This window comes from Sinohyriopsis cumingii, chromosome 15 (assembly GCF_028554795.1).
Source record: "Sinohyriopsis cumingii isolate HCF-2022 chromosome 15, ASM2855479v2, whole genome shotgun sequence".
NCBI lineage: Eukaryota > Metazoa > Mollusca > Bivalvia > Unionida > Unionidae > Sinohyriopsis > Sinohyriopsis cumingii.
Genome location: NC_142975.1, coordinates 104,101,364 through 104,124,958, shown reverse-complemented (window position 1 = coordinate 104,124,958; position 23,595 = coordinate 104,101,364). Strand labels below are relative to the sequence as shown.

Genomic DNA, 23,595 nt, shown 5'->3' with positions numbered 1-23,595 from the left:
CTTTAACAAGAAAATCACAAGCCCTGACTCAAATTTCACAACCTCAGACCACAATTTTGATATTCACCAAAAAATCCCTTTTTAATATTATTTATCACAAAATTATGCAACTTCTCCCCAATGTAGTTTTTCCACAATTATCACAGCTGAAAGATGTCTAACTGTCCCTTTGCCATACAGTGGTGGGCTCTCCAAAAGACTACCATATTTTTTTTCCATATGCACTGAGCTAATGTCATCCACAAACCATATAACACCATCCATTCAATCTTGGGACAACTCAAAAACCAAACTCCTTTGAATAAGTGCTCAATCATCCTTAATTTCCAGTGTGATAACTGTGAAAAAGACTACATTGGTGAGACTGCTAGAAGCCTTGAAACCAGAGTTAAAGCACGTCACTTGTGCACAAACAGAAAATCCCTGACAGCAACTGGTGAATATTGCGAAGAATGAGGGCATACCTTTTCTGGGATAACATCAGAGTACTCGGTAAAGAGAATAATACCCTAAGGAGAAAAATAATGGAAGCTACTGAAGTCATGGAGGGGGAGCCAGTGTTGAACCATGATTTCAGATTAGAACTCCTGCCATTATACAGTGTCACGGAATTGTGTATGAGTTATATCAATATGTATATGTTGTCCAAAATGTACTCGCGTTTCATTGCCGCATACAGCGTCACCCGCGGGTGGTATATTTTTTCGGCTCTAGTTCTTTTGAAATCCTGAGCGAAACTCTGACCCCTGCACGTGCAAATTGCCAGAAGTGGGAAACCTATGTACCTAGCTGCGCAATCTGTCACAGCTAGTGTACATAAATTGCAAATTCTCTATAACTAAATTACATTACGCAGTCTTGTCAGGAAGCTTACCCCTTTACGGAAGCAAATCTCCAGCTGTAGAGGTAATGAAATTCTTTATTATTATTCGCTTATATGACAGAATTGTTTTCATACTTTAGATGTTTTAGAACCTTAATTAATGTTTCAAAAAGACTTATATCTGCAAACATATTCATTGAATGCAGTAGCTAACGAGCAGGAAACACATATTTCTTCTAAATTCTACAGAGTCAATACCTAGGTTATACAACGCCATATCAGAAATACTTTAGTCTGGTTCGAGTTAGCTATTTGTTGTAACCGAACAGACAAATTGATATTTAATTATATGTTGTTTGCATTAAACGATTAATGTAATGCGTAATGAATTCAAGTGCATGCATGCGCTACATATATCAGTGAAGAAGTACTTAATCGTATCATATGTACTACACGGTTAGTTATCATTTTAGCTGCCTTATGCCATGCCTTGTATATGGTTTGGTGTGGAGTCACCAGCTGTAGAGCTGCTTCATACGTGCCTCCCATGCCTTATACATCGTTTGATGTGGAGTCACACAACTCTGTGGGGTTTTGTCTGGCTTTTGGTGATGTTGGATCGGAAGAGTGGACTGATTTTCTCGCTGCGAGGGACCAGGGCTTCGCGACCAACGGGTCTGTGATGTGAGGGCTCTCAAGGGATCCTTCAACAGACTGAGAGGAGCAGACCATGCCTTGGTGCTTCTCTGACCATTGACTAGAACGCGTGGAACCGGTGTTAATTCTTGGTCGTCAAATGGGCGCCACGATAGTTATAGTGTTCCATGTTATTCCACTATTGCATTTCGTAATTTCATTAATTCTTATTGCTATATCATTATGTGAACGATTGATAGGTTCATAATTTCATTCATTCCAATTGCTATATCGTTATGTGAATGATTGATAGGTTCATAATTTCATTAATTCTTATCATTATGTGAACTATTTTTAGGTTCATAATTTCATTCATTCTTATCATTATGTGAACAATCGATAGGTTCATAATTTCATTCATTCCTATTGCTATATCGTTATGTGAACGATCGATAGGTTCGTAATTTAATTCATTCCAACTGCTATATCATTATGTGAACGATTGATAGCTTCATAATTTCATTCATTCCTATCGCTATATTTTTATATGAACGATCGATAGGTTCATAATTTCATTCATTCCTATTGCTATATCGTTATGTGAACGATCGATTGGTTCGTAATTTATACTGCTTTTCAATATCGTTTTATGAACGATACGTTCAAATTTACATTCTTTTCAAAATCTTTGTTTGAATGATACATTCAACTTTACCTGCTTTTCTACATCGTTATTTGAACGATACATTCATAATTACATAATTTTCTAAATCGGTATTTGAACGATACATTCATAATTACATTCTTTTCTAAATTGTTATTTGAATGATACATTGAAGATTCTTTATATTGGGGTGTAAATCACTTTGATGAGTGATAGGAATTCATGTTTGTTTTGAAAATTCCATTCGTTAAATTAATGTTTTTTTTTTTCTCGTTAATTGTTGTTGATAATTCCATGTAAGGAACTTTATAATTTTCCATATATTTTTGTTTATAATGGTGTCAGATTTTTTTATATTTAAATTGCGTTTATAAATAAACGTCTTGTAAACGTAGTTGCTTTTGGTGCCTTCCCTAATCCAGTCCCAACCCGGCTTCATCCTGTGACATATAGAAGGATTTTGTCACGTGATCAACATTTAGTTGATCATGTGACTCCAGTCCAGACTTCATTCCTCTGATGATTGAAGGCCTTGTGAAAAGTTCAAAAGCTTATGAGTCTAAAACTTTTCTTCAACAGAAAGGTATCTAGTTTTTTATTTTTCAAACTGCAAATAGCTGTAGCAGGTAACAATACTTTTTGTTATTTTCGACTGAAAATCGAGTAGGGAACACATTTTGAAAGCTATTTCTGAATAGACTGGAAAACACCAAATCCCCGGTCATCTTTCAATAACATACTGCCTAGTTGTGTTAGAAACAGTTTTTCACTGGCTATTTGACACGCGCATGAGCAGAAGGGTAAAAGTTGGAGTTCTTTATTATAATTTTTTTTTTATTTTGCTAAATGGAGCCATTATTTTTGTATGGAGATCACTCTTTATTTCAAATGCCCATCTTTTATTCCTACTTTTTGCAAAGGCTCACCTGTCTGTTTCCAGTTCATACCGGTTTGCCTTAGATCTGAGACCAAAAAGTCTAAATTCCAGACACAAAATTGGATTCCGACCACTGGGGAATTTTGGGTTAAAAAAGTCGGGTCCAAAAAATGAGTTTTTTTTATCTGTATTTTGTAGTGCATCTAGATATTCCAGATTATTTGGCATCATTGTAGAGCTACATCTGTCTGCCTTTCTATAATACCACCCACTTTAGTGTATCATGCAGGACCATGACGCTACAGAGCTCGGCAGTAGGCTACAAGCTACTGCCCTGTTAAGTCGTCACTAGGGGTCAATGTGTTAACGGATCCATTATTTTCGTATCGATTCCACTCTTTATTCCAAATGTCCATCGTATCCTACTTTATGCAAAGGTTCATCTGTATGTTTGCAGTTCATACCGGTCTGCCTTAGATCCGAGACCAAAAAGTCTTTTAAATCTGGACACAAAAACCTTTCTATAATAATATCACCCACATTAGTGCCACCCACATTAGTGTATCATACATGACCTTGACACTACAGAGCTCGGCAGTAGGCTACTACCTCCTGCCATGTAAACTCATCACCAGGGGTTAATGTGTTAAAATGACAAAATTCAGTGGCTGAAAGACCCCCAGAGGTGTATCGTGTTGTCATTATGAGAATAAATCAAAAGAATATGATGCAACAGCAGACCAGCAAGTTCAAAGACTTCAACCAGCCACTGAGTGGTGGGAAAATGTGCTTGATATTTACAATGACTAAATTCTGAAAAAGAAATACCCAGAGATTTACATATGGTTATTTATAAGAGTACATCAAAATGAACAACTTTAGTTGAATTTAAGAAGGCTTTTGATTCAGTTGACCATAATATTTGCATAGAAACTTGAAAAGTACAAATGTTCTCACTCTTCTGTTATGGTTCAAATCATACCTATCTGGCAGATGCCAGCAAGTTGCCATGGGTACCATTAAATCAGAACTGATGTCCATCAGCAAAGGAGATCCAGTAAGATCTATTTATAGCATGTATTATTCATATTATTTACAAATAACTTGCCCTTGTGTGCACAACATTCAAACACTAATTTATATGCTGATGATACTAATTTGCTTAAGTCTGATTCTACAGTTTACAAACATCTGGGTGAAGCCGAACATTGGTACTCACTGAACACTTTGTTTATCAATTCAATTCCCTAAAAACCAAGGCAATTTTGCTTGGAAATAGGCAAATATCAGTAAACAGAAATATGAATCTTGAGTCTAGAAGTGCTCCATTAGTCTGAAGACAGCCAAGCAGAAAACGTTTACACAGTAAAACATTTGGGAGTTCATGTTGACAAGAATCAAGACTGGTACAAGGAAGTGAAACATGTTTGCTCTGTTGTAATCTCAAGAATGTATGTTACTGAAGACAAAATAATATATGCCACTCAACTACTGGAAATTGCTTTAAATACACTCATTCTTACCCTTTTGGACAACTGCTGCACAATTTGGAGACATACAACAATAAAAATATTGAAACAATCCACAAACTTCAAGGAGCTAAACTGAGATCAACTACAAATGATCAGTGCAGAATATCTTGTCCAAAAATAAATACATTTTTAAAAAATTCGCTTACTCTTGTGCTATTTTTTTGGAATGAATTCCCCACAGCAATTAGATCAGAAACCAATCTACATGTGTTCAAAACAAATTTGTATAACACTTATCTTGAAGGGCAGATGTTACTTTCAATATTGAAATACATGCTCTCCAATTTGCTATCTTCATGTATTTACATACCTTTGTGCTTTTATACTCAATGTATCGAGGGGGAGGGGAATAGTATATTATACTGAGTCACCCTCATAAAATAAAATGTTTAGTAGTAGTAGAAGAAATCTCAAGTTAGTTATCATTCTAGATATGGTTCTGACCTATCATACACTTAAGCGAAGCAAATGGATGTCTTTGAAGCCCTGTTCAGTAATCAAGGATAATTTCATGGAGTTAAAAACTGCACTAAATTATATATATATATATATATATATATATATATATATATATATATATATATATATATATATATATATATTCTGATTAACTAAAAATTGTAAAAATATATCATGAAATTTGCTACTCACAAAAAACACTCAGGATAAATGCGCTACTCTCAGATGAAATTCTACGCTGGTCCTCAAAAGCTCTACATGTAACAGTGGCCCCATTGTCATTCCTGCTAAGACTGCTAATAGTCAGTATCGTTCCATTTACACTGTACCCAGATCCCATGGTTATGTTCATTCCATTTTTCTTCCATTCAGAGTACATAGTCAGGTTATGGTCTAATGGAGCACTTCTAGACTCTGTAGAGCAGTTCAGCTTGTACTCTTGTCCAACCGCAGCAGACAAAAAAAGTGATCTAACCACTGGGATATCAGGGCTGTCTGAAAACAAAATAAAAAGTAGTATATTAAATAAGTGTGAAAGGATAAATGCATCTGTGCAGTCATAGACTCAGTGATAATATTGCACCAAATTTCACAAATGTTGTTATACAAGTTAATAACAGATGTACTGTATATGTGTACATATATCTATCGCTCACAGACACTGAGTTTTTACATGCATCTGTGTAAACTTAAAAGATATGTAGAATGTTACAAAGATTCCTGAAAGTAATCAAGCAGTTAAATATAACAAAACAATAGCACAAGGTTCATACTGTATATAAACATTAATACAGTGAAACCCCACAAAACTGAAAATCCATCGGACCACATATTTTTGGGGGGTAAGGGTTTTGATATTTATGTTTCATAAAGATCTTCACAAATCTGAAAAAGTATGTCTTTTTTCAAACAATTATGCAACATGAGGGAGAGACACAGAATATAATTATAAGAGAACAGCAGTGTCTGTGTAATTAAGTCAAAAAATTATTAAAGTTGATTTTTTTATTAGATATATTTAATATAACAAATTAGCTGAACACCACATTCTTTCTGCTTCCTAAAATAGCATCCTATCACATTAATAAATACAGATGTTCCTCACAGAAATAAAATCCTCATAAATTAATAAATATGGCAACTGTGTTTCACTATATATATATATATATATATATATATATATCTGTGTGTGTGTGTGTTTGTGTTACTGCATTTGTCCATGCAAACTCCATTCCCTCTAATGAATTTTTCCATATGAATTAGTGACTTTTTTACAGTGATGATAATGATGATGATGATGATACATATATAAATAGTTTTATTTACAACATACTTCAATGATTTATATACCTGAGAGTCAATTTCTAAATTGCTAATGACTGATATAATGCAATTAGTAATAGGGCTAAACTGGAAAAATACAGAACTGATTAGGACTTAGTGATGCCAATGATTGATATAATGTAATTAGTAATAGGGCTAAACTGGAATATTACAGAACTGAATTACGAATCAGTGATGCAAATTATTGATATAATGTAATTAGTAATAGGGCTAAATTGGAATATTACAGAACTGAGTAGGAATCAGTGATGCCAGTGATAAATATAATGTAATTAGTAATAGGGCTAAACTGGAATATTACAGAACTGAGTAGGACTTAGTGATGCCAATGACTGATATAATGTAATTAGTAATAGGGATTACTTGGAGTCATATGAGCCATTATAGGGACAATGGAAAGTTAATGTTGAAAAAAGTGTATTGCTACAAGTCTGTGGTCAAAAACTAAGTCAACAAAAGAACCAAAATGAAAATGTGAGAGGAACTTGCAATATTATGAAGTGAATTCAAAATAATTCTCATGAAAGTCCAAATGAATGAAAAGTTCCCAATAAATTTGAAAACTGGAAATGTACTGGTCTGCAAAGAATCATGACATTCTCAAAATGGTTTCATCCAGAACTCCTCTGAAATAATTTACAAGAGTTACTGAATAATATTACAGTCCTAATAATGAGAACTTTCTATTTTCAATGAACAGTTCAAACAAAATTTTGTCCTCTCTAAAAATATTTAAGTACAACATAAAACACACCATCAGACTTACAACAGAAACAAAGGAAATGAGGTCAACTCCAAAATACAAATGAAAATGAATCTGATTGCTCAGTTCTCTTCTAATATACACCTTCAAGCTTTTTCACAACATACCCCACGTGACGGATCTTACTACTCAATTTATTCCAAATCTACCAAATCATGTGACCTAGCCCAACCAATGGGAAGCTACTGAATTCTTCTAGAACCAACCAAACCCCATCATCCAATGAGATATTAACCTAAAGTCATCTTTAAGTCATATTATTAAGGTCATTATTAGTAACTGTAAAAACATACATAATCATCTATTACTGTAACAGTCTCTTAATAGTCTTAAAAACAGACCCTAGTCATGTAGGCAGAAACTAATGAAAAATAATTGGTACAATTTACAACCAATAATACAAATTATAAACATTAGATAAAATCATGTACCATTAGTTACAAAAATTACAGCTACATGTGACACTATAGGATACATAGTGTGGTCATTATGGGGACAATGGGAAATTAACATTATGACCACATAATAACATTTGTAAACTAAAGGGAATATAGGATCAAGGTGTCTGGACTGACCAAACCAATTCATCTATTAACCAATGTGTCATCTGGACTAACAATCATCATAGCTATTAATCAATATGCCATTTGACTGACCAGTATCCAATCATCTACTGACCAACATGCACAACTTCGAATACTCAATTTTAACTAACCAACAACCATACTAACACACATTATATACACAAATGTCCATGTTGGGATTGAAGTTTTAGTTGTGAAAAGCAAAGACATACATAAATTGGCAATGACTTAGCAGTACATCTTTTCTATAAAAATCAAGTCACCCTGAAGGAAGGCTGTTGATTGTTGTTGGATCCATAGTCACTAGTCCTATTATTGTCAAGGATAACTGCACTTACAGACTAATCTTGGCAACATATCCGCTTAAAGTATGTGGATCACATGAACTGGAGTAAGTATAATTTCTGAGCCTAAAATTATACTCATTGAAATCCTATTTCGAGATTTCCACCTCTGGAACCAGGGTTAATTTTGGGGGGCTGCTGCCAAAGTCCCTGCCTGTCTTACTTCTTTCGTTTGTCTCCATCTTTCTTGTACCATTTCCCAGTTTTGATTCAAGTCATGTGTTACAATGGGTTCAAAGGGCAAACAAATGCCAAGTAAACATCTTACAACTTTGTGTAAAACTAAAGCTCAAACCTACAAAGAGCAAAAACCAGTGTTGCTTACAGTGTTGCCCAGCCTGCTTTCCCACTCTGCCATTGTTTTAATAAGGATTTACTATTTGCACCTTATCCAATGACATGAACTAGTCCAGGCTCGATCAGTCCTGGGAAGATCAACAACGGATCGGTATAGATTGTCAGACTCTAGTATCAAATATAAAGAATGATGGGATTAATATTCTGGCCATATGTCACTATTAATAGATAGACGCTGTAGAGTGAAAGTATCATGATAACAGATTGGAAATCTCAACTGCTCATCTCTTTCTCCAATGCACTCTTGATCATCTACACTTTTCTTTCTTTCACAAAAGTATCATCTCCCTTTTGATATGCCTTGCATGGGAGTAAAATATTTTTACACTGCCCAGGAGGTATTGAACTCTTTCTGGTAGGAAAAGGCTTCCCTCCATCTTTCCTAATTGCACTGGCTGGTTCATTCTGGTCAATAATGGACATCAAGATGCACTGCTTTATACAGTTTATACACAATGTGAAGGAAAATATCTCTCACATTCAATATGCTGATGTGAAAGAAAACATCTTCTTGTAAAAATATTTGTTGTTAAAAATGATAAGCCAAAATCATTTTTCTGAATCAATATTTTTTTGTAGGTTCATGATTATTGCCACCTTTACTGTAGATACAAGATTTCAGGAACAGCTCAGAAGCAACTGTTCTTTGTTGGATGAATCATTTATACATCCATTCAAAAGGTTTCACCCCTCAACTAAACACTGTACTTTCAAGTTAAAACTGTAGGAATGGGTCCCATCATATGATTTTGCTCCATTAATAAATGTGTTTGGTCATAGCAATCTCACCCGTTCCACTTTCCCAGAGTCTGCTCTATGGCCTGTAGTTGTAATTGACATCCTCATAGCTAACTCAATAAGAACTCGTTAATAAATCACCCTAGAGACCATCCAATATAAGAATCATAAACTGACTAGACTTATCAAAAAAAGAAATGATTTATTTTGGAGTTATTAAATAGATCACTAAAACATTGTTGCATTAACACAGAAATTCAAGGTTATTTACTGCTTTACGGTAATCTGAGAATCATACGGTTAAAATATGGGAATGGATTGAACTTATTACTGAACAACGATGAAAATGCATAGTGGTGATGACAGTCAACAATGGAAATCAGGTCAAAGAAAGCTACCTTTCTTGCACTCATGTGTAGTGCATTTAAAGTTAGAGGCATAATGTATACATGGTTTCTAGTGTCATACAATTCATTTCACTAACACAGTAAACAGGCATGACAAAATAGGTCATATTGCCTCATCTTTTGGTAAAGATGCAACCATGTAAAATGAATTTAGAAGGTTGATATCAATCTTGACGGTATGAAGCATCTAAAATGCAAATTCACACATTATCTTTGAAGACATGTTACAGTGTCCTACTTTCAATATAGGTTACATACTTTTCTTGAGATACATTAATTGATAGAATTTATTTTGATGAGTGCAAAGGAAACAGGGTGCAACACGTGGGTGGTAGAACAAAATTAAAATAGGCAAACCTACAATCCAAGAGACAAAATATTATATCAATCACATCACCATTGTCATAAGGGTAAAGTAGGTCACATACATCTTGTGGTTAGGTAGCAGCCTGCTACAACAAGTACTTGATCACTAAAAGTGCTGCTTGACAGATGCCTTTTGGCACTTCCCAGCATCTGACCTTGTTTTGCTATACATGAGGTAGTTTTCTAAAAATACATTTACACAACTGCTTTTGATGAGTGTAGGAGAAGTTAGGTCAAGGAAATGGCCTGTGCAACAAACTCATAATACAAATAAATGAAAAATTAAAGAACACAAGCAAGGAACAAGGCAAAATAAAATCACCCTCAGAGCACTAGTATTGTGGTGATAAAAAAGATACCAAGCATGTTATGTAATCAGGTAGCAATGATGACATACATACCTACAACAATAAGCACTTGACTACCCAAAATCTGTGTTCCAATTCCAGTTGACACTGTAAATGAATACCTCCCAGCATCTGACAGTGTAACATTAGACAAGGTCAAGGACACAATGCCATGCAACAGGTCACCTGTAAACATCGCTCGATTGTCAAAGGTAATGGTGGGAGTTAGTTTATTCTTGTCAAAAGCCATCACTGATGCATTGTTTGCAGGATTTTTAATGTATCTAACAACATCATATGCTAAGTTGCTAATTGTCCAGTTCAAATAGGCATTGCCACCAACAACACCAACAGATGGAGTTCCTAGAAAGATAAACAAAATAACGTTGAAGATAACTTGCTACATCCAACATAGGGTCAAATATACAATATTGTAGACTATCATGTATGATATTTTAAATTCTATTTTATGAAACTCACATTTAGCTGGATAACCTCAAGAACTGTTTACACCCAAGTAATTATACTTTCAAATACAAATTATGTGGTCTCCTGAAATAAACTCCAACTTATTCTCACTCAGTCCTGAATTCCAGATTCACACAACTTGATAAGAACTCTCACAGCATATAATCAGATATGGCAAAACTATCTGTGTCCATAAGTGTGATATCATCCAATCTGAATTTTAGTGCTAACAAAAGAATTAATTCAGACTAAAAGTGAGTACATAAAGATTCAACAATCATTACCCTGATATGTAGTCAGTTTCATATACCCATTTACATTTTAAATTTGACATTCTTTTATCTTATAATCTCAATCAAAATGACCATAAAAGGCTGAGTTATGCTCATTCCAAGGCTAGTTTTTCCATGGATTTCCATCAACAATGTATCTAGAAATAATTCATTTGATATGGTCAGTCTTAACTCAATACATTGTCAATATTTCCACCATGATCAGCTGCAGCATAATTTCATTCCCTTCATGCAATTTTTTATTTATGAATATACATGTATTTTGTATGACCTTAGTTTCCACAAACTTTTACCTCTTATGAAATTTTTAAAATTCAAATATAATGTTATCCTTAAGGGGTCAGACCTATAACTTGGTTCAATTGTCAATTTTTCTACATTTGGCATAAAAGATTCAGACACATGAAAGAAGTCCAATCTAGGTTTTTTTAGAGGTCTCTTCTTCTTCATGGATATCCCTTTAATCCTGCATTTAATGATCAAAATAGATTAATGAGACCAAAAGTTTATTTTATAATCTGAATAATGCATTTCTAGTATTAAGGGTATTTGTCACGTTTGCCTGCCACGATTACGTAAGTCAGGAACAAAGGACTGGGTTAGCGCCATGTGTATGTAGACCCTGCATCTATCGTAGTGATTCGTGTGTGTACAAGAGCCCATATCGTTAGGTGTCAAAACTAACATGTAGACATTGGAAGCTTTGTTCTAAGAACAAAGGACCCTCAATGCTGTTGTAAATCTCCCCACTTTGACAGATGGCCTGAGGCTCATCTGTTAAGCTGGACCAACTGGGGTAGAATTGATATCCAATCAGAACTGAGGAAGGGTGGGGCCATCAATTCGAACCAGAATTTAACATTCATTTCGTCTGGGAATGAATTAGTCATTGTGAAGCATCATGCTAAGAAGTTGTAGCAATAACTCCGATGAAGCCACTCATGAATTGGCACAAAAAAACCTTGGTACATTCAAGGACAGAAAGCTTCATAAAGGAAGCTTTTGGGGACAGAACTACCGGGTAGTTAAGTCCCGAGTGTCAGAGAGACAGGATAGAACAAGGCAGTAGGCAGAGAACAAGCCTAGTTGCTAGAGAAAGAGAAAGAGAAGGGGGAGGAGAAAAGGAGGCAAAAGGGGAAGAAGATAAGAAGAATCGCAGTACGGAGAATGCCGGAAGGAGGAAAGGAATTAGAAGAGTAGAACACAGATGAGTAGAAACCAAGTACAGGGGAAAGCCATCTCACACTATAATCACGTGATGAAATAGGATGTTACATGGTCTAGAGGAAGAAGATTGGTTGAGAAATTAATACTGTTTAAATTGTATTAAATTGTTATTCTTTTGAGTTTCACCTTTGTGTTCTTAATAATTTAATTGTCCATATTGCTGACTGGGGGCTCGGAGCTTTGCCTCTCTCTATCACTAATTTCACTTCCTACAAAAACGAGCAAGGGTGGGAATTCCATAGTAATTCAAATAAATATTTTGAGCACCCCACCCCAACTCATAATAGAATGTGCGTAGAACGCCACGGTATTTAAATATCTATAATTATATAAATTTAATTCAGGATCTTGAACCAAGTTAAAGTCTCAATAACAGACTCATTTTCATATTCATATATAGTATCATTTACAATACTGTACAATTTTGGATGATCCTTATTTCGTCTGTATACATTAATTAAAGTGAAGTTCCATTCATCAATTAGAATATCTAATGAAATTAAATTACCATCACTGTCCTTTTTATAATATTTTATGTCAAAGTAGTTATCTAATAGAATACATTAACTCCTTAATATATGACCTGTAACAATTTAAGATACATTCATAATGACAATGTGCTCTAATATATCTCCTGTCAAATGTGTATCTTGTAAGCAATATATGACATAGTTTCTTTAAAGATAAAAAAAACCAACAATATCCTTACATTTTTTAAATCTTCAAGTCCTCAACAGCTGACAGTAATTTTATGTTTGAGCAATCCATTTTTAGTATAAAAGTATAAATTCATCATTAGAGCAATCATCAGCACAATATTATGATCGACCTTTTTCCTTAAACAAATTAATGTGCAGGATAATTAAGAATTGGGAACAAAAACATAAGCAAGCATTAAGTTTAGCTAAATGAATGAGACATGCAATGAGAAAAATATAATAAGGAAAAAGTAAACCTGAATTTTGGGTGATACACATAATACATGTAATGCACATCTTGTTTGATTCAATTTGTAATTAATGACTTCAAAAATGTTTGAGTCAGACAGCAGCCTGTAATCATTTATTTTCATAATTTAAGACATATCAACATATTGATAATAACAATTTTTTTAAATTGTTTGCACAAAGTACAAAAAAGATATATACAAACCTCTCCACAATTATCACTCGATATGGTTTAACTAAGAAAGATTACAGTTCCACCCTAAACAGTTTTGATTGCATCTTATCTACAGAAGTCCTAGCAGAAAAGAAAGATATAAAATTATGACACTGCTCATCTTTAATGTTAGTTCTGAAGAACAACATAGCTGGGTCACCATCACTTCACACAAAAATACAATTCACTGCTTAAGCAAATTTGGGAGCAGGTAAAATGAGTCAGCCTTTTCTACTGCTTGGACGTGACAGCACTAATGACTTTCCACAAAAACTGATTTCATCAAAACACATGCAGAACAAACATTTTCAGAAGACTAAAGACTAAAGACTAATTCAAGTCAAGTACATCAGTACCCTCCATGCTCACTCTGCAATGAAGCAGTGCAAGGGTAAGTGCCATGACCTGGCTTGTACAGGTTGTACACCTCCAACATGGAGGAGTTGTGGTATATTAATGATTGAAATATGAATAGCCAATGCTTGATGATGACCCATGGACAACATATCTGACTTCAGATTTCCACATAGTATAATGACTTTATGAATACACAATTTGGTTTCTCTTGCATAACATAAATTTATATCAGTGTTACAAAAGAAATTGAGATATGCATGACTAAATTCCAAATGACAATCACTGCTATTTAAAATAAAGAAAAGAACAAAAGACTCAAAATTTACACTGAAATGCAAACCACATGCTCATAATGCTCAACCTCACTTTCTAGCTTTCTTATTTAAGTGGCTATTGTATCTCTAAATGCGAAAAAATAAACATATATACCACATTCCTGTATAAACATGAACTATCTAACACTAATAAGCCAAAAGCTGACTGGTGTAGGTAACTGTCCCATAGGCCCTCCAATTTTTTAAATATGCGACATTTGGCAGGGGGTTTGAGATGGACTGAGTTTGTTTTGACAAGATGGTATGTACCACCTCCATATTTTCCCCCGAGATGTGTAGGGGCTAAAAGGAAGATTAACAGCATCACTCCATACAATAACAGTATGATCACACAATTTTACCACCCCATGTACAAATGATCATTAAAATTTGGTAACAGAATTTTCCCTGAAACAAGAATGTCTGCCAAATCCATTTTTCATTGAAGCACAAAGTCCTTGATCTTTGAAATTCTGACCACAAAATCAATCAACCTCTCCAGTAAATTAAATGTAAGCACTCTAAATTTGGGTCTACAACTGCTGTTCTTTTTATTTAGTTATTCACCTTGATCTTTCACCTTCCTTTTGATCAAAAATCAATATAGCTTTCTTTCAGCCTACTGTGTAAGGTCAGTTATAGTGACCTTGACCATTGACATTTTGACCCCAAAATTAATAAGCCTCTCCAAAACCTTAACTGTAATCTTTCTACAAACTTTGGTCAAGGTACAAGTGTACTATCTTAAACTACAGTTACTTTTGCTGTCAATGACCATAATCTTTGACATTTTGACCCCAAAATCAATGGTCTTCTATTAACCTAAGGTACCCAATAATGTCCATAACTGAATTTTCTGGACAATATTTCATCTTTCAGTCATAGTGACCTTAACCACTGACCATTGGATACCCAAACTTATAGGCTTCTTCCTTACCCCATGTACAAGACACCCACAAAGCTTGGTAATTGTAGATGGTAAAGAATTTGAGTTACCAGTATTGTGTTGCAAATGTTGCTTTCTTTCAGTCACAGTGACCATAATATTTGACCTCAGAGTCCATAGGGTTCTTCCTGACTGCTATGCCTTCCCCAAAGTCTGATGGACAACTTTAATTATTTTACACAGACAGACTGACAGACAGCATCATAACATCATACACTCCACCTTAAACTGGGCATGTAATATAGATAGGTGATGGAAAGTACATTGATACTTACAAAAATCAATAATGAGTTAATAGTTAAAATTAGATGTAAAACAAGTAATTCATTTAATTTTTGTCCCAGTCTCAAACCCCACACTGCCCAAACCATGATCAGCTCACAGGAGTTCACAATAATGAAATCCAAGATCTGAATTGCAATGTCACTGGGCAGACATTGAAAGTAACCAAATCTGACTGTTATGTCTCAAATGGCATTAAAAGGCACTGAAGTGGCAACACAAATCTGATATGTGATCCTGAAGATAAAACCTTGACATTGATGTAAAAGATGCCATCAAGTTCAACTCTGTAGCTGTACAATGGCTCATCCCTGAACCTTAAACAACATCATTATTTATATAAACTTTGGGGATTCAATTCAATTGCTTATTAGAGTAAATTCTCCCCAGCAGTAATTTTAAAGAAAATATAACTTGTGACCTTGATCTTGAAAATAAGTTGCCATATATATCCTACGCAAAATACCTTCTAGTGACAATGTGTAAGTAAACCATGCTATATTCATTTAATCTGAATAACATCCAGGTTACAAAACTGAATAGAAAGTGTGACTTAAACCTAAAATAGTTATCTGTAACTTTAAGCTTCAACATGTTTCATGACTACCATTTAAGAATGACATCTTGCTATACCAAGTTTCATCCCCTCATCTTAAATGGTTCTAAAGTTATAAAATATAAAGAAGAATAGAAACTTACAACACAATTACACTGAACTTAAAGATAAGACCCTCAATATGGGAGCAATCACACTTATGACACAAGTGTATACCAAAGTTGACTCTAGGAATGTATAATAAAATGTGATGGATGAAGAAACAAATTGAGTCATCACCTAGTCATTGATAATGGGAACTGATAGCAGTGTTGCACATAAGATCCTTACAGCAGAGGACACTGTGTCCTGCACCCTTAATATAAACAAGTTTACATTCATCTGAGGAAACACACAAAATCTATGGAAAATAACATGATATAATACAGACACTAATTATGCTAATAGGACAATACAAATTAACTGATTTTATTTGCATTGACAATTTTGCCACATTGATTTTGTGATCTGCCCTATCTTCCTGAGACAATGATATCACTGCAAAAAAGTTTTAACATACGTTCAAGCAAATCATAACATAAGGATATCATTAAATCATAACATAAGGATATATCATTAACTCAAAATATAAGGATATATCATTAACTCGTAACATAAGGATATCATTAACTCTTAACATAAGGATATATCATTAACTCATAACATAAGGATATCATTAACTCATAACATAAGGATATAACATTAACTCATAAAATAAGGATATCATGCTTGAATATTTGGCAAAGCTGAAATGTGCTGAAGATTCCATTCTGGATTTTGTTTTCTCATTATTTATCAACATTTGTTATTTTAACAGCTGAATTTTTTTAACTACTTTCCTTTCCAAACAGACAAATCTATAAATTCAGAGTCTTTTGTCATTATTTCAACCTCAAAATCAAATTAAATCCTTCTTGCCAAAAGGTAACTAAATCCTTAAAAAGACATTATGCTAATGTACTTCAAAAACATTTCATTGCAACTCTGCTGACTACCACAAATCTAAAATGTTTTCATTGCAAGATATATTATTTTTTTTTGGTGGGGGGGTAATGCCATTCAGCACAAGATAGGCTATACATGACAGCCAGTATATTTGGTGGAGGAAGGACCCTGAAAATAAAAACCCAGTAAGAACCACCAACCCATGAGCAGCTACTGGCAAGATTTCCTACATACTAATATTGGCTGAGCCCGACACTCAACCCCATGCAGACAGATGTGAGATGACAGTGATTCATAGAAGTGAATGATTTAGACCACTCGCCCACCTTAAGTCCCAAATTCATTTATTTTTAAATAAATAATTAATGTCATCTTACAGTTTTATCACCTTTCCAGACTTTCTTTATTACTAGTGACAGCAGTGAAAAGAATAATCATTCCTTAATAAAAATTAGCAATACTCTTTAATTCTGATGAAAAAAATCCCAATCATTGGGGGACATAGGAAACTACCCTCACTCAATGTACAACACTGCGACAGATGGTTCACAATATATTACTACATTTTTGTGTGGTAGTTTACAAGTTTTGATCAGCACATTTGTTTAATAACAATTTGAAATTTCTGGGGATGGAAATTGATACATTTTGTTTCTTGTGAATCTAAAGTGTCAGTTATTTGCTGCATCTAATTTCAAAATATATAATGATCATAAATGACACTAAACCTATGCCCACTGATTGTGTGGAATTTCAGTCTTGATAAACACCGTGATGTAATGCATCAATGAGGTCTTTGTTTAGTGTAATGGAGCTTACTGGTGCAGTGTCTTCACTCATTGGACAATATTTGGACATGCAGTTGAGTAGATATGATTAAAGGGATTATCTTTTCTAACATGAACTGTCTTGCAATCAGTGGCTGATATCATCAATTTTATATATTCTAAATCTCATGTAGATTAATGTCCAATTATCCAATAAGTTACAATAATTGCTGGGGGCCCCAAGTGGCCAAGTGGTCTAAAGCGCTTTCCATTACGGATCACTGCCATCTCACCTCTGTCTGCGTGGGTTTGAGTCTCGGATTCAGCCTATGTGGGTATGTGAGAATGCTTGTCAGTAGCTTCTCATGGGTCGGTGGTTCTTTCCGGGTTTTTTCCGGGTTCTTCCTCCACCATTAATACTGGCCACCATGTATAGCCTATCGTGTGCTGGAAAATGGAGTTAAACCCTATAACAACAACAACAACAATAATTGCTGTTGTTCTGCAATGCAGTGAATCTAGAATTTATCAGAAAGATTATATTTTTTGCAAATAGCTCTGACGGGTCTAGATAGTTGGCAATAATGACCTTAATGATATTACTATATATTATTTTAGCACTCACAAGAACAAAACTAAATCTTACACTAAATAGTAGTGATTGGTTACAGCATTCTTGTTAATGGGCACAGATTATGCACTTTACTATAAAAATCACAGTCCAAGGACTTTAATGATACCTGATATAATAAGTAGATATACTAATATACAAATATCTTGTACATCACCTTTATTCACAGAAAATATTGATTATTATTACTTTATGTAACACTAAAATTTGTGCAATTATTTAACCATGCATTCAAATTCCTTTCAACATTATAACTGACACACATATCTTTGCTTAGTAAAGATGAACAATTAGAATGAAAATTAATACTGAGCATAACTGTATAAAAGATTTTAATCTTTTGGGTGGGAACAGAGAAGTAGCAGAATTTTACTAGTAATATACTTTCATAATTTTAAAGAAATAATAATAATAATAATAATAATAATATTAATAAAATAACAATTCAAGGCAAAATAAGATACCCTTTGATCATGAGATATGCATTTAAAATGTCCTTTTATACAAGAGAATTACCGTGACACTTTTGATCCTGGGATAATCATTAACCAAATAAAAAGCTTCTGCCAATGCCTTAATGCAAATTATTCTTTGACAAGAACATCAAAAAAGGAAGAGTATATATGCAACAAAATAAATTCTCAGCTTCATGGGATAAAGAAAAACCATCCAGGGAATCAGAAAATTGAAGCTAATGAAAAACAATAGATTAACAAAATTACCTAGGTCAACAAGTACATGGAGACAACAAACATCATCTTAATTTCATAATAATTCTAGTCCTAAGCTTTAAGATGTCACCATTGATAGGCACAATGTGGTTTACAATGAAGGACTGAATAATTCATGCCAAGTATGATATGATTCTATCAAGAGGTTTAGGATTCTATCAAGAGGTTTAGGGTCTCCTTTGTACTATAACACTGTGAAGTTATTGGCATTTGAAACCAAAGGGATTTTACCTCTCAATGTAAACAAACAGATTGAATGCTTACAATCCATTTCTGGCTTTTAGAACAGTCCATGTCAGTAAAAACTGTGTTGTCTGCATGCATTATTTGCAATGTCAAGTTTTAATATTTCTAAAAGAAACTAAGCAAATAAAAAGAGGGAATTAGTTTTGAATACATGTGTTGGAAGGGATGTAACTCCAAAATGATGTAGTTATTGAGATTGTCAAAAAAACAATTGTGGACTGAAACAGTGTTGTGTGTGCACAATCACAGGGGCTTGTATTGCTGTAGCTTAGTACATGTATGACTGGTTAATTGTAAGCAACGATATGAACCCTGTGCACACAATCAGTGGAGAGCTTCAAGACAGCATTTGAACAAATCTACTAACTTTTTAGTGGCTCTCTGTTGAGTACTATTTTATGCTGCAACTGGCCCTGATGTGAATACAATCTCATTCAGATTCAGGGTGGTACAAACAACTGGTGGGTGAGCAACTACTATAGTACAATAGAAGTGACCATTTAATTTGTATCGATGGATGTGAAACCTAATTGTTTTTAAACATATTATATTTTTTGGGGTGAGGTGTGTGTCGGGTTCAATGTGATGTACTTTTTTACATCTAATAATTTTGGGGTTTCTTAAAATCAGAACATTTTTAAAGTTATTTAGGAGCTGTACTTTTGAGGTCTGTACCACAAGAACCCCATGTCCTTCCTCTGCATCCCACCCACTCCCCACCATCCAGTACACTAGTCCATAGCACAGGCACTTGATTCCGGGGTACACATTAGTTTATCCCGGAATGAAGTGCCTGTGGTCCATGGATAATAATTTTATCATTAGGTAAAGGATCGCTGAAAGTTTGAAACATAAAATATTGTGACTGCACTCACCATTAACGAATTTATGGCTCCAATAAAACACAAACATTACTATCCAAAACATATCTATGATGACTTGTTAGGCTGCTTCCTTTCCAGTCTCCGTCATGTCCAATTTATGAAAACAAGTGGCTTTTAATTTTTTTTTTTAAAAAGGTCCTAGCCACACTCGAGTTCCGAATTTCACGCGAAAGTTTGGTGCAGACGGACGTTTTATTCACTGACTTGAGCTCTTAAATGACGTTTATCGGTACTCAATGGATAGTTTCGTATTCTACCCTTTACCCATCCGAATTAACATAGATGGTTTGAGCGCAATAGACAGACCCTTTTGTTTATGGATTCACCAAGAACTATTTCTGCATTTTCTCAACCATTATTCTGAATTAGGCTTGAAACTGGATGTGGTTAATTTGGTGACTGCCTGTCAGTCAGACTTAAATGCGTAACTTGGACTCCAAATGAATAGCCAGCATGGTTAATGGTTTACCACCGTGTCGGGTAATTCTGCGCGTCGGGTAAATCTGTGGAACGATACGTCATTTCTGTAAACATTGGATCACGTGTTGTTTTTGGTCGAAAATCCAATTTTTATCAAGAAAGAACGATCGTCCTTTAATTAAGGAAAGTGATATTCATAAAGTGAACACAAATATCTCACATTTCTACTCTAAATGAATATGAAAATATGATTTCTACATCTCAACATGAAGACTACTCAGGGGGCGCTCACCAATTAATATGTACTTTAAAGAGAGTGACGTATGTAAGGTGAAGTAGTTTGCATTTAAAACATGCACAATGGAGAGAATGTTGGCATACCTATATTCTACAGTAATGTAATGTGGATGATATTTCTTTGGATATTGTACTTTTTTGAAAATTTCTCATGATTTAAGCACACTGCAGACGTAAATGACTGCTCCCTTGTGTTAAAAAATCAGCCTGAATTAGTCTAAAGTACACTATACATAGCAGCTATTAAAATAGGGAAAATGAAATTTGCCAGACTAGACAATACCAGCTTCTGAAAGTACAATGAATGGATTACCAAATATGTAAAATGTAAGAAAAAGTTATCGGCTCTTTTTTTTTTACAATTTACCTCTGAAGTTCAGGAAGTGAAAATGACCAAGTAGGGCTAGCACTTTTTTGAAAGGTTCACATTTGAAGTAAGGCCAAGCTGTATACTCTGTAACCCATAGTACACCCATCAATCATAAATCAAAATAAAGGGAATTAAAGGTTCTTTTAATTATACATAAGATATACAAGGACTTTTTAAATAGCCAGTATAACCAGTGAGGAAAGTCGGGGAAATTCTTTTTCTTTAAAATCTTAAACCTATGGAAAATGCGAAACTGTATAGCGCCACCTCAATGACCTTCTTGAACTTGTGACCCAGAAAAACCTATTCAATATTTATCTTTTAGAATCATACAAAAAAAAATACATTTAAAAGATGGAAATGTTTACCTTAGAACAATACTGCATCTTAATCCAAGTTTCTGTTTTTGCAAAAAGTTATTTTAGAAGTCCTAATAATAAAATGTTCTAATGATTTCAAGTTCTAGTCCCGACGACGAATCCAAGATGGAAGGCGATGACGTTTGCTGCAACCTGTACTGTGTTGAAGTCTACAGTTTCTTGTAGAAACACATTATTAATCCTCCGGCTTTAGAAATCCAAATAAAATTGTCAAGAAATGTCTCTGTTCAAGAATTCTTTATGTGCACAAAATATTTCCAGAGAAACGAATTATTCTTTTAGAATCCGAAAAAATAACATAAAACTCAAAAACTTAAAAACTCAAAACTAGTCACAACAGAAGAAAAAAAAAAAACTTAACATCAAGTGTTTAAAAGCCCCAAAACTCTCTCTCTCTCTCTCTCAATATCACTATTAATACTAAATATTTCTCAATTTTGGAAATGCCTAATTGCGAAATAGAGGATCATGTGAACATGTTTACATATACAAATTACGAAGCTCCAGTATGTCCTTGATAAGAATAATCATTTTACTCCGAGAATAAAAGTGTTTCTATTATTAGGTATTTATGGAAAGATTCAGGTCAAACTTAATTTTCTGGAAAATATCAAATTCCTTGTAAACAAAATTACATTACATCGACATGTAAAGAAAGTGCAAAGATTCCCAAACCCACAAACAATCAAATCAAATCAAACACAAATTAAATAAAATATAATTTAAACCAAATATACGTAACACTTCCCCCATGAAGAAAAAGAAAGATGTATATAATAAAGCTTTATTTTTACCACAGACTAATTATACATGAGGTTAAAAAGAACTCATGAAGTACACACGGTGTACATGAAATAATACATTGTTATACACGGGAAAGTGCGTCACGATTATACTTCTATAGCAACAAACTCCACCATAGCAGTCTTTGATTTTTATTTTTGATCTTGCCGATGAAAGTAAGGGGGTTGCGATCACTAAACACAATAATCGACGAAGGAGCTGAGTTAAGGTATACTTCAAAATGTTGTAATGTCAGTATCAAAGCCAAACATTCCTTCTCGATTATTGAATAATTTATTTTGTGCTTATTTAATTTCTGAGAAAAATAACACACTGGATGATCAATACCATTTTCATCTTCTTAAATCAAAACTGATCCAACCCCACAATCACTTGCATCAACAGACAATTTGAATGATTGGTTGATAATTGGAGCTGTAAGAACTGGCGCGCTTTTAAGTATGTCTTTCAACTTGTCAAAAGCCTCTGGGCATTTGTACTCAATAAATTTTTCAGGAGTTCAGCAATTATAGAAAAATTGGAACAAAATTTTCGATAGTATCCGGCCATACGCAAACACCGCATCAGCTGCTTTTTATTTACAGGCACAGGGAATTCAGAGATAGCCTTGACCTTAGCATCTGTAGGTTTAATTTGTCCATGTCCCACGATATGTCCTAGAAAAGATACACTAGCACGACATAATTCACTTTTAGATACATCAGTGAGTCTGTCAAAGAATGTCCTAATTGTTGCTAAATGTTTTTTTCCATGTGTCGTTGTAGATGATGACATCATATATATAAGCGTCACAATTGTAATCATATTCATGCGACGTTGAAATCTACTTGTGACCCATTCATCCCAAACGGCATAACTTTATATCGGTAAAATACATCTGGAGTCACAAATGCCGAAATTTCCTTTGCTCTTTCCGTTAGTGGAATTTTCCAAAATCCTTTCAGAAGGCCATATTTGGTGACATACTTGGCATTCCCGATCTCATCAATACAGTCGTCGATTCTTGGTAATGGGAATGGATCTGTTTTGTCACACTATTCAGCTGCCTATAATCAGTACACGTACGGAAAGTTTTATCTGGTTTTGGAACAAATATGCATGGTGAACTCCAGTCACTATTACTGGGCTCTTTAAAATCATTCTCCAGCAAATATTGAATTTCTTTTTTGAAGTATTCCTGTTTGAGAGGATTCATTCTGTACGGGTGTTGTTTCACAGGTTTGGAATTTATAACTT

The 23,595-nt window shown here is 34.2% G+C and overlaps 1 protein-coding gene across 7 annotated transcripts in view; it reads right to left on the bottom strand.

Annotated features, from left to right (window-relative positions):
- The window catches only part of LOC149782406 (cell adhesion molecule DSCAM-like), an 82,735-nt gene extending 62,318 nt beyond the window's left edge, over positions 1 to 20,417 (bottom strand). For 2 of the 7 annotated variants that reach the window (XM_089933795.1, XM_089933796.1), the window contains exons 1-3: positions 20,080 to 20,417; positions 10,296 to 10,604; positions 5,184 to 5,486 (exon numbers count right to left, since the gene is read on the bottom strand). In XM_089933795.1, the coding sequence (XP_089789921.1) occupies positions 5,184 to 5,486; positions 10,296 to 10,604; positions 20,080 to 20,131 (664 nt within the window). In that variant the 5' untranslated portion in view covers positions 20,132 to 20,417. The remainder of the gene's footprint in view (positions 1 to 5,183; positions 5,487 to 10,295; positions 10,605 to 20,079) is intronic. The other 5 variants (XM_089933798.1, XM_089933794.1, XM_089933799.1 and 2 more) reach the window with 5 other exon arrangements.
- Positions 20,418 to 23,595: the final 3,178 nt, after the last annotated feature.